Raw genomic sequence first — 12,352 nt, forward strand, 5'->3', positions numbered from 1 at the left:
CTTGTCCCAGGCGCTGGTGCTGCAGCAGCAGGACAGCGCTGCAGCTGCACCAGTGCAGGGCTGTTTCCAAAGCATTGGCAAGCTGTGCCCGAGCTCCCGTGAGTGCGATTCGAAAGGAGCAGTGGGGAGGCAGCAGGAGCCCCGAGGGGCAGGAGGGCTCCCCGTTCCCGAGCCGAGCCCGGCAGTCCCGTTGCTGGCTCGCAGCCCGAGCACTCCCTGGCCTCCTCCGCCTTTGCCTTGCGTAAGGCGGCCCTGGCCCAGCCTATAAAGGCCCGGCCTGCGGGCTTGGTGCCAGCGGCACCATGGCAGCTGCGAGGGACACGGCGCTGCTGGCCTGCATCCTCTTCCTCGGGGGCACGGCGCTGGTGGCCACAGGTAAACACCGGGGCTTCTGCCCTTTGGTCCCTGTAGGGCGAGAGGGAACCTGCAGCTGCCTCCTGCTGCCACCCGAGAGCTGGGCACAAAGCCTGGACTGAGCCGGGCACAAAGCCTGGGCTGAACCGGGCACAAATCCTGGGCTGAGCCGGGCACAAACCCTGGGCTGAGCCGAGCACAAAGCCTGAGCTAAGCCGGGCACAAATCCTGGGCTGAGCTGGGCACAAACCCTGGGCTGAGCCGGGCACAAACCCTGGGCTGAGCCGGGCACAGAGACTGGGCTGAGCTGGGCACAGAGCCTGAGCTAAGCCGGGCACAAATCCTGGGCTGAGCCGGACACAAAGCCTGGGCTGAGACGGGCACAGAGCCTGGTCTGAGCCGGGCACAAACCCTGGGCTGAGCCGGACACAAACCCTGGGCTGAGCCGGGCACACAAACTGAGCTGCAATAGCAAAAAGTTCATTTCAATTTTTAATCTGCTTTCAGTCATTTGTCTCATTTGCCTCCTATGCAAACAGCAAAATCAAATTCCTGTCCCAAAATCTTGCCTGCTGACGCTGAGCAGCCACAGTGCCACATCTGTCATTTGATATTAGAACTTTCACACAGATCTTCAAATGAGACTTGCTTAAATGTTATCAGGATTTGTTTGTGCCAGACTATTTGTAGCTATGTTAGAAGCTTTTTCTTTTGGCTGTACTTACTACTAAGTGTTTCTGTGCTCATTGTCTTTTCTTAATGAGAGCAATCTATTGGGTTTTTATCTAACAACCCAGGGTAAAAAAAAAGATTAAGATCTATGTGCAACCACTAATGCCTGGGTGGTAAGACAATACATATTATATACCTGAAGGAGATTGTACATTCAGACCAATCAAAATGAAGGCTAAAATTATGTCAGCTATACTGATTTAATAAAAGTATAATAAAAATGTGTTTGAATAAATTAGTAAATCTAAAATTTAAATGAGGAAACACTAGTAATCAAATGAGGAAAATAATGAGTAAAACAAACTAGTAAAATAAACTAGCAGATTAGAATAGTGTACTGTTTAAACTGATTAGTGGTTGTTGAAGCCTTTTGTATAAACATTACTTGTTTAAATAAACTAAAGGTGCCTGTTTAAGTAGCCAATCAAGCAATTCCTTACAAACAGAGCAATTCTGTGGTGTTGTGCTCCTGTCCCACAGAACACCCAGAAGCAGAGACCAAACATGGGAGAGTGCGAGGGTACCAGTTCCGAGTGGACGCAGCTGAGAGGACTGTAAATGTCTTTTTGGGGCTTCCCTTTGCTAAGCCTCCGGTTGGATCACTGAGGTTTGCTGAACCCCAGCCACCTGAGCCATGGGAAGGTGTCAGAGATGCCACTTCCTACCCACCAATGTAAGGCAATGATAAAACCAGGGAACCTTTCCAAATGTTATGCTCTATGCAATTCCATGACTCTGATGTGCAAACAGGGCCATCCACCAAGATAAATTCCTTGGTGTCCTCTGGTTGCACCTGCAGCTCTTCCAGGGCATGCATTTCTGAAGACACTTTATGAGCTGCTGTCTTTACCAAAAGCTGCTGTTCCACGGGCTCCAGCAATGAACTGAGATGGAGCAGCACTTTACAGATAATGCTCTGCCTCAGGAGCACTTGGCCATCACTTACCAGTCACTAGAGACCTTTGGAACAGAGATAGAAAGAAGCTGAGGAAACGCTGGAATACAGCATTAGGGAGAAAGTGCTGAGTCAGCTGTTTAAAAGGGCACATGAGATAAGCAGAGCAATTCTGATCTACCTTGTAAATGTCTCACTCCCCTGCTCCTACTGCCCTTGTTTAGTGTCTCAAGCCTAATGCCTGCCATTGCAACATAGCAACTATTGGAGATGTAAAATGATTAACTTATACTTTCACTGAAGTAATTTATAGCCATATGTATTTCTGTGATATTTTAAAACATGCAAAATTGTATCTGCACGTCACTGTGTACTGCAGTGGCTTTATTTTTACAGATCTCATTAATGACAGGTCAAAGGAAGAAAACCTACTAAAAGCAGAAAAATATTATGCTTGCAGTGCTACCAATCTAGAAATGTGCTAGAGATCAGTTTCTGGTTGGCACTTCGTTGTGGAAACACCTAAAAAGCTTCTCTTCATTGCCTCCAGGTTATAGTTAATTCTGTTCCTTGTTACTTTTTCATTTATTCAGGTGTCTACAGGAAAAAGTAGTAGGACAGTATGTTTCAGACATGGTTACCAACAGAAAAGAGAAAGTTCCTCTCCAAGTGTCTGAGGATTGCTTGTACCTAAATGTGTACACACCCGTTTCCACAGGAAAACAGGAGAAGCTGCCTGTAAGCAAAACCCTCATAACACCTTGAGCAAAATTATCTGACAGCAACCCTCAACCTGTGCCATGAGCTGACATGCAGGGGCAGTTTTGTAGTGATGGTCAACTTACCTGCTTTGCCCCAGCAAATATTAGCTGAGATTGAAGAGAGACACAAAATCCCATTTTACAAGTAAAATTGTATTGGCATTTTAGCTAAGCAGTGCTTGATTTAACCTAAATGATCTGTCCAAAGTCACAGGGCACTGGCACAGTGTTGCTATTTAACCTGCTATAAATCAATGACATTTTGTAGACCTGCAGGCCTGAGACTCAAAGGATTTCTACAATTTGTGAAATGTAATCTAAAAGAATCAGCAGTGAAATAGAAAAAAATATTAGATCTTGGGTTATATTTAAATTTTATCACTGGGAGCTCATACCTGTGCTGGGTTGATCCTGTTTTTCTCTTTCCAGGTTTTAGTTTGGATCCATGGAGGCGCATTAGTTGTTGGAGCAGCTTCATCATATGATGGCTCAGCATTAGCAGCCTTTGACAACGTGGTGGTTGTAGCAATTCAGTACAGGCTAGGTATTGCTGGATATTTCAGGTAAGATGCTTGTTCTCAGTATTTCCTAAGTGTTTTCCAAAATGAAGTGTGCAAAGCCTCTATAAAGACAAGTGCAGAAGATTTGCTTATGCAAAGAAACATTTCTGAGCTGCAGCTGCAAGAGCTGGGGACAATTTCCAGTCCCCAGGCAGCTTCCAGCTCTGTTCTTGTGCGGTTGCTGCTCCAATCTCAGGGCTTTCCGAGCCATTCATCTGTCAGTTGTGTAGAGAAGTTCTGAGTAGAGAACAGCAGATGATTTCTCCCACCACAGATTTTCCTTTCCTCTGCCTTTCTGCTTGTATTGAGCATTTAAACAAATCTGCTCTCTCCCTGCAGCACTGGTGATGAGCATGCCCGAGGTAACTGGGGCTATTTAGACCAAGTAGCGGCTCTTCGGTGGATTCAGGAAAATATCGTACATTTTGGGGGAGATCCAGGATCTGTCACTATCTTTGGAGAATCTGCAGGAGGAATCAGTGTTTCTGCTCTTGTGAGTTCACAGTAATATGGAATTTGAATTACTTAGGGGGAGAAATCCCCTCCATCCATTTTCAGTATCTGCAAGAGAAGTCAGCGAGAGAAAAGGGATGGTGTTACAGTGACACATCACCTGGGTCTTTGATACAACAACAAGGCAACAGCATAGCAAAACAATACAGATTCTGGTTGATAAAAATGTGCCTTTTCATACTCAAATGTTGTAGTTAAGGAACAGAATATTATTCCTCATCTGCTGAATGAAATTCTGGTGGGTTTGAGATTAGACCCTCAAAAGTCTAATCTCAGGGAAATGTCCTTTAAGAGGAGTTGTGGACTCTTGCCCATTTTTGGTTTGCTTTGACAGCCGCTTGTGCAAAGTGCTCGAGGTGAATAGTGCTGACAGCTGAAGCAGCCCTGCAGTTTGTGACCCAGTGATTGTGTAAAATCTTTATTTCAACCTGGAGCACACGAGCTGTGACAAAGTTCTCCTTCTCCAGTCCCTCACACTTTGGTAGAGAGCACACAGCCCAACCAGGGTTCATTGTACATGGGGTACAAACCCCCGTTTCCTGAGGCCAACAGCTCTTTCTTGCCCTTCTGCAGCAGAGCCAGACTGCCTTGGGCACCCTCAGTCTGTACCTGGCTTGCAGTGTGGTGCCGTGCAGCGCTGGAAGCCAAGTGCAGTGGGAGGGGAAAGGCAGCTGAACTCCTCCTCCCTGCGAGCGCTGCCAAAGCACTTTGCACTGCTGGCCTGTGCTCAGAGGCTGCACAAGAGCACTCTTACCACATGGGCTGTCAAAATGTTCCAAATGGCCACTGCTGGCACTGAAATCCAAAATCACTGCGTGGAACACAGTGCTTGTCATGCTTGTTCTTGCTTTTTCACAGGTCTTGTCTCCCCTGGCCAAGGGCTTGTTCCACAAGGCCATTTCAGAGAGTGGTACTGCAGGCCTGGGCTTGTTCACTGACCACCCTAATGAGGATGCACAAGTGGGTATTTGTGGCAATTTTAATTCCTTTTTCCAGATAGATTTGCACATCCTAAACTGTTCATTCCAAAATACAGAAACATTTTTTTCTTCTTCTCATTAATACAGTCATTAAAGACAGTATTTCTGTGTGCAAATTGTACATGCTTAATGATGTGTTGTTTTTCAAACACCCAAATATCCACAAAGAGAGAAGAATGGAATGTAAATGACTTGGTGTCTCATAGAGCCAGGTACAGGAAATGTGTCCAAAACTGTTTGTTCCCACTGCTTGCAGAAAATTGCTGCTATCTCTGGCTGTGAAAAATCCAGTTCAGCTGCAATGGTTGAATGCTTGAGAGGGAAAACAGGAGAAGAACTAGTACAGATAACACTGAAAATGGTAGGTGAAATGACACTTCTTGCATTTAAATGACATCTCAGAACTTTTCATAGCAGAGAATACTCTTTGTGTGCTGTAATATTAGAAGAACCTGACATGGATGTAACCTCTGACTTTCTTGACTTTTTCAGGACATGACAACACTGCAGCTCTGCAGCGACACCTCACCTGAAAATTGCAAACAGGTTCCTGCCCTTCCATTCTGCATCACTTGGAGCTTTCTGTGGTTTGCTGTTGTGCTCTGCCAGGGCAAGGAAAAGAAAACGGCACAGATTATTCTGGAGAACCTGAAAATCAAATCATTTCTTATCTCCTACTTAAAAGCTCTTATCACAATGCTCATGTGCCTTTGACACTTCAATACAGAAATTGGTTTCTGCCCCACTGTTCCAAACATCCATGGCCATACTGAACTAAGAAAAGATGTAAATTCAACATTATGACTTCTGTTTCACAAACATTAGTATTATCTTCACAATCTTCTGCCTAGTGCAGAAAATCATTCAGAAAAAAAAATTAAGATGGCTTGGAAGGCATTATTTCTTCTATTTTCATTTGGCTTCACATTGGAAATGCAGTAAAAAGTCTGAACTTCCTCTAGAAGCAACATGAATTCATTAAATAAAGCTTTCTTTTTCTTGTTTCTCTCTTTTTTCAGGACTACATTTCTATTGGTGGATGTGTAGATGGTGTATTTTTTCCAAAGAGTCCCAGAGAATTACTATCTGAAAAATCAATCAATGCAGTCCCATACATAATTGGAATAAATAACTGTGAATTTGGATGGGTACTTCCAATGGTAAGACACTGAAAATGTTGTAATTTAAACATCATTTTGTAAATAGAAGCTTTTTTATTTAGTATGATTCTCTGTATCACACAGACGATGAAATACCCTCCTTTCGTGGATGGTCTGAGTAAAGATGTTGCACGTCAAATTTTACAGAGCCAATTACCAGTATTCATTAAGGTAAGAGGCCATTGCCAGAATAACCCCGTGCTGCTTCTGTCAACCTGAAAACTCAGCTTCTGAGCTTGCTGACATGGTTATCTAAAGACTTTCCCAGGACAGTAACTGTAAACATAGATATGTGGACATTCTTTCTGTTACACGTCTTGTGATGGGCATCTACCACAGCCAGTGCAGTGGGAAAGTGTTATCCTGACCATCCAATCCCTGGCTGTGGTCAGAAACCTATAAATCCTGGGAGAAGAAATAAACTTTCTCTTCCTTGCACCACACCTGGAGCTGTGTCCGTGTGATCTATTCACCTTCAGTGGCAACAGCTTCCTCCCTGGTCTGGCTGTTTTTGACCCCTGGAGGGACATATTTCACTGGAAATGCCATTGTGCTGGACATTGGGCTCCCTGAATTGGAGCAGAAATGGGCAGAGATGTGCTGCACTCCTGTTACCCATAGTGATTGAAAATACTCTCTAAATTTCCAGCCTAAATGCCCCTCTTGTTTAAAAGGAGGCCTGTGGGAAACCAGGAGTGATGCAGGTACCTGCACACAGGTCTCTTGGCATATTTTAGATAGCCAGGTAATGCAAGACATGCAGAGTCCCAGCAGGTATGACAGGAGACCAATGGGACACAAGCTCCTAAAATCCAGCAGGATTTCTCTGCAGTTTAGGAGGGTTCTTTCCACAGAAGGGAGAACAGTCTGCTTCAGTGACTGCTGTTTATCGAGAGGTGTTGGATCCTTAGATCTTGCATCCCCCTTTTCCCTGAGATCACCTGAATCCATAGCTGTGTAACTCCAATCCTGAGCTCCGAGCCACACTCTGACACAGTGAGGATTCTCTCTGAAAGGTGATGTTTGGGGTTAGCCAGGGATGTGCAGATGCCACAGACTCACTGCTGTTAGTCTGTTCATCATCATTCTAAAGTGCTTTTTATTGCTGTTTCAGGGTGTTACATCTGAAGTTGTTGACAGAGTGTACAAGGAGTACATGGGGAATGCAGAAAGCCCTGCTCAGATCCGAGATGGCCTCCTGGATGCAATGGGAGATGTCTTTTTTGTCATCTCATCTGTGGAAGTGGCCAGACACCACAGGGGTAACTCAGCAGCTCCTACAGAACAACTGTAGAATTCTGTCTGGGGGTGGTGTGGGCAGTGTGCAGCACTTTTCACTACCCAGACAACTGGCAGTGCTTTCGTTCAACCAAAACAACTTCTAAGGAACCTTTATCATCCTTGGGGCAGGTATTTTCAGCTCTCAAACCAGCACTTTTCTGTATCCTCTAGATGCTGGCAACCCAGTCTACTTTTATGAATTCCAACATCGACCAAGTTCAGTGGCAGGTGTGGTACCCGACTTTGTCAAAGCAGATCATGGAGCTGAGATTGCCTTTGTCCTTGGAAAGCCATTCTTAGCTGGTGATGTACCCATGCTTACTCCATATTCCTTTTAGAATCTCATTAGTACTCATTTTAATTACTGCAGGTCTTTAGAATAGAACTTCTCTCTTATAAACATTTTAAGCATGATATATATTATAACCATAATTTATATATCATAAATATTATTATGAGCATAAACATTTTCTCTCCTCACTAGTAGATACTTTTCATTCCACCATTCATCTGCAGTTCTCTCCTAGAAAACACTCCAAGAGCTCAGGGCAACCAGTAGAAGTGTTGCAATTGATAGAGCTCATTCCAATTATTTACTTTCTGATGTGGCCATTTCATCTCTCCCTTTTCAGGAGGTGCTACAGAAGAAGAAAATAAACTGAGCAGAACTTTTATGAGATACTGGACCAACTTTGCTAAAAATGGGTGAGAATCACAATGCTAATTACAGTTCAGGTTTTGTCTGTGCTGCCCAGAACGTACCTACCTGCCTGAAGCAGTACTTAGATGGTGGTTCCTAGAAATTTGGCAGAATTGAAGATAAATATTGAAGCAATTTCTCTTCTTCATGGTCTTTTAAAAGAACCTGCAGACACAAGACAAGGAAAGAAAATCTAAGAGCTGTTACTCCATCTGCAGTGGTGTTTAGATCTAAAATTAATGACAACTATTACACTTTTGCTCTTCCACTGAGGAGCTTTTTCATCAAGTACTGTCCATGTATTCAGGCACCAGAATCACATAGTCTGGGCTCCTGCTGGTTTTCTGGAATGCTCTGAACCTGAGCACTCAGAGAGCAGTGGATTGGCAAATGGAGAGCTAACTTTTCCTTCTATTATTTCCAGAAATCCCAACGGAGAGGGCTTGGTCCACTGGCCCCAGTATGGCCTGGAGGAAAAGTACCTGGGAATAGACCTGGAGCAAAAGGCAGCAGAGAAACTAAAAGAACACAAAATGGAGTTTTGGGCACAACTCATGAAACAAAGCCAGACTGGAAGGACAAAACACACAGATTTATAAGAGCTGTGGAGGATTCTGTTTGCTTTTAAAAGCCAAAGGAAAGTCAAACAAAATGAATTTGTCAGGATGCAGTGTAATAATCACCTTCTAACTCACTGTTGTCATCTGCTGTCCCAATCACAGTGAAAGGAGAGAAACAAGGGCCATTTGGAATGTTTGTCAGACTAAAAATCACTGTTTAATGAAGCAAGCAGAACCCCCCCCCAATCTTTCCAGGTCCAAACAGACCATGGTACCTACTCAGTGCATATCAAAGCTGAATAATGAGCTGGGAATGGGCAAATGAATTGAAATCTGTAAGAATTTACCTATACAGAATGTCCGATAAGTGTCAGACTGATTGATGTGCCTATTCCCCTCTTCTTTCAGAAGAGCATGGTCAGTTGTCCTTCCTAGAGCCCCTTTCTGCATTTTTTAACTGGAAGTTCCTTGTAGGCAGCAGAGCATCCATCAAGCTACATCTCTGAGGTGGGCTTAACATCTCACAGAGGAGGACAGGAAATCTTTATTTGTTGTATTGGTTTGTGAATTGTTATAAATAAATCTTGCTTTGATTTTTTGGAACTTGCTTTGCTTTCACTTAACTGACAGAGGCTGTTCCTGAGAGGTTAAGTCACACCCAAGAAGCCTGAAATGCACCCAGTTTCTCTCTTCCACCTAAATGGTTTCAGGTATGAATCTTTCAGGTTTCTGTGCGGGACCTGAGGCTTAAGGCTCTTTCCAGAAACTCTTCTGGGCTGTGACTGTGTGTCCTTCAACCCTTCCTGGCAAATTCCCAGTGCAGTGGCTGCAGGGAGGACGCTGTGCTGGCAGGACAGACACCCACAGAGGCAGAGTGGGGAGCAGAGGCTGCTGGTGTTCCCTGCACGTTGTTGGCTCAGCAGCAGCAGCAGAGGGAAGATCTGCTGACAGGCAGAGTGTGCACCCCCAGCCTCCCACAGCTGTGGGAAGGGTCTGGGCACACAGGCACTGAAGTGGCTTTTTTGCCAAGTTACACGAGCAGCAGCTACAAAGGAACAATGTGGGAATCCAGGAAGCCAGGGGAGCTCTCCTCAAGAGCACAAACAAACAAACAGCCCTACTGTCACTACCACCCCTTTAACTGGTGCCCAGCTCCCACATGCCCCAGCACCCCAGGGAGGGCTCTCACAGGGACAGCCCAAGCTCCTGCTGCAGCTGTTGACCCTTTGGAGGCGGCTTCTTCTTCTTCCTCCTCCTCCTCACCTCTGGCTTCACTTGCTTTTGCCCACCTGTGGACCTCAAGCACTGAGATCTGCACTACCTGGCCAATCCCTTTTGTGCATGTTCCATAACTTGTGAAAACCACCAGTTGTTGCAATTAGTAACAGCTGATTGCAACAAAATTCCTTCGACTTGTATCACACATTGCTTACCCCTTCTCTTGTTTTGGTCTAACACAGCCTTTAGGCCCATTATTGGTTTCTTGAATCAATGTGTCTGTCCTTGTACATTCAAAAAATCATTCTCTGACCAGGACAGAAGAAATGCCGTGTGTTTGGGAATGCAAAGCCACAGGTATAACTCCTGTGTAGAAGGCAGCTGTTTTATTAGGCACACATGATAACAAAGCAGTTTCTGACTGTGTGAGAGGAAGTGTTGTGTGCCTCTGCGGATTTTAAACAAACCCCAAATATAGAGACCGGTACTCTGTCAAACAGCTGAGAAAGGAATAACAGCAAATGCACAGTGTCCAGGCTACACTTAAGCAACAGATCCTTACATTATGGGCCAAACCTCATTTTATTTCATAGCTTTAGTGTTCGTGGTCACTTGGTACAGATTCCCAGCTGCACCTATTTTGCAAGAAATTCTTAGCAGTATATTTAGGGGTAATACTCAGCAAGAACTGCTGCTCTTCTGTTTTTCACATTCTGTTTATAAAAGACTTAGTCTTTTTTTTTAAGTGTATTAATGTTCCATAATTACTCTAATTGCCTTTCCACGGTGGTCACTAAGTGTGTTTGTTCTATGCCACTCCTGCTTCTCTGATCCTTTTGTTGCTAAATACGAAATATGGAAATTTTCATTGCGATGGGTTGATCTTTGCTGTTTGATCTCTGTCCTATTCAAGCCTGATCAACAAGGAGGGAGATTTAATCCGTGAAACAGAGCAGGCAACAAGCGCTAAGTGATGTCCAGCTGCTCCAAACACAAATTCCCGCTCAGCAGAGTTGCTTTGTTAAGGTTTGGGGCTGGACATGTTCCAATGATCTCGGCCCCGGGCGAGCTTAACAAAGCTCGGCCAGAAGGATTTCCACTGATCCACGCGGAATGCAGAGTTCATGGGCCACGAGGACATTGGGCAGAACCCCCAGATAAGGAAGAGACAAATAAAGGAACTCGAAAACGGTGTGGGATCAGCTCGGCCTGGCTAAAGGGCAATTCCGGCAGGGGCAGATCAGGACCCCCAAGTGATGGAGCCCCCACACAGGAAAGCACCGAGCCAAAGGAGGAGAGAGATAGAGCAGGGCAGCAATTAGCACGAGAAGCGAGAGAGTCATTAAGCGATAGAAGAGAGAATAGTAGTTAATAAGAGAACTAACTACGTACCTTGGAACCGTAAGTGTAGGTTAATGTCTTTGTTTGCTAAAAGGTGTGAAGAGTGGAAAGTTTTGCCAGTCGCGCCGCCTGGCTCGGTGGGTTCGGCACCTTTCGGTGGGCTTTGTGGGCAGAAGTGTGAATGAAGGCATGGCGGGCACTGGCAGGAAAGGGCCGGTTCGGGGCCAGCCCCGAGTGCCCCGGCCGAGGCTCGGTGCCTCAGCCGTGCGGGCGGGAGCGGGGACGGAGCTGCCGTGAGGGGAACGCCCGGCCCGGGGGCGCGCGCGGCGCCTCAGGCGGGCAGGAGCGCAAGGGCCTCTCTGAGGGCTCGTCAATTCTTGCTCTGTTTTTGTACCATGAGATGTTTTTGCCAGAACTGTGCTGGTGGGAGAAGGAACTGTGGCTGTGTTGGGAAGTACCACGGCGAGGAGAGTAGGTGCAACAGCGCTGAGCATTAGGTTAAGGCCTCAGTTCTGTCATCTGTTGGAAGGTGAATTTGAGGAACGTCAGGGTGGCAGACCTTGGCAATGTTCTCTTCCCTTTGGGCTTTTTTTGGTTCTCAGAATGAAGAATGGAACTTTTCTGCAAAGGATTGGTGTGAAGATGCGGATGACCGGGGAGCCTGTGAAGTTCTTGTCCTCACTGTTGCCTCAGCAGCTCAGATTTAGAGCGTTTCCCATCTGCAGTGCACAGGAGCAGCGGCCGTGCCCTCAGCCTCAGGAGCCGCACCCCAGCACAGCCTGGCCGGCTGTGCAGGGCACTGGGGCAGAGCTCAGGAGCCACCACAAACACAGCAAAGGCTGCAGACACAGCGTGCACTGCCTGGCACCACCTGCAGTCCCTGCCAGCAGTTTGCTCTGTGAGCAGCCAGGTTAAAGTTGACTGGAGTTTATCTCCAGGGGCTGTAACTCACACCTGTGCACAGACACGGAGGAACATCTGGAGTAAAGGCCACAAGCAGCATTTGGAGTAAAGTGCACAAGCACAGCCACAGCACTCAGGATTAACAGGTGCATCATAGGTGTGCTAAACTAATTTAAAGACTGTGGGTCTTGTAAGCCACTGAGCTGTAAGGAGAGGCGTGAGCAGGAATGGATCTGTAGAAATGGAGCACCTCTCCTGGGGAGACAGGCTGAGAGAGCTGCCTTGTCCAGCCTGGACAAGAGAAGGCTCTGCGGAGACCCTGGAGCCCCTTGGAGTACCCCAGGGGAGCCTGCAAGAAAAATGGAGAGGGGCATTTGCCAAGGGCAACAGCACA

At 46.1% G+C, this 12,352-nt stretch overlaps 1 protein-coding gene across 1 annotated transcript; it reads left to right on the top strand.

Annotated features, from left to right (window-relative positions):
* Window positions 1-222: 222 nt before the first annotated feature.
* LOC131582577 (fatty acyl-CoA hydrolase precursor, medium chain-like) lies at window positions 223-9,099 on the top strand. Its single transcript, XM_058845902.1, has 14 exons — window positions 223-375; window positions 1,567-1,759; window positions 2,575-2,719; window positions 3,172-3,305; window positions 3,642-3,795; window positions 4,674-4,775; window positions 5,052-5,156; window positions 5,288-5,341; window positions 5,815-5,955; window positions 6,040-6,126; window positions 7,070-7,217; window positions 7,408-7,539; window positions 7,869-7,941; window positions 8,361-9,099. The coding sequence occupies exons 1-14, from the start codon at window positions 303-305 to the stop codon at window positions 8,533-8,535; spliced, it is 1,716 nt and encodes a 571-aa protein (XP_058701885.1). The 5' UTR covers window positions 223-302; the 3' UTR covers window positions 8,536-9,099.
* Window positions 9,100-12,352: the final 3,253 nt, after the last annotated feature.

This window comes from Poecile atricapillus, chromosome 10 (assembly GCF_030490865.1).
Source record: "Poecile atricapillus isolate bPoeAtr1 chromosome 10, bPoeAtr1.hap1, whole genome shotgun sequence".
Classification (NCBI taxonomy): domain Eukaryota; kingdom Metazoa; phylum Chordata; class Aves; order Passeriformes; family Paridae; genus Poecile; species Poecile atricapillus.

What these genes read in the sequence shown, in the direction of transcription:
- LOC131582577 (XM_058845902.1), top strand. Translation starts at nt 303, where the DNA reads ATGGCAGCTGCGAGGGACACGGCGCTGCTGGCCTGCATCCTCTTCCTC. An exon ending in TTGGATGGGTACTTCCAATG is followed by an intron (nt 5,956 to 6,039) that starts GTAAGACACTGA and finishes TGTATCACACAG; the next exon opens with ACGATGAAATACCCTCCTTT. An exon ending in AGTGGCCAGACACCACAGGG is followed by an intron (nt 7,218 to 7,407) that starts GTAACTCAGCAG and finishes TGTATCCTCTAG; the next exon opens with ATGCTGGCAACCCAGTCTAC.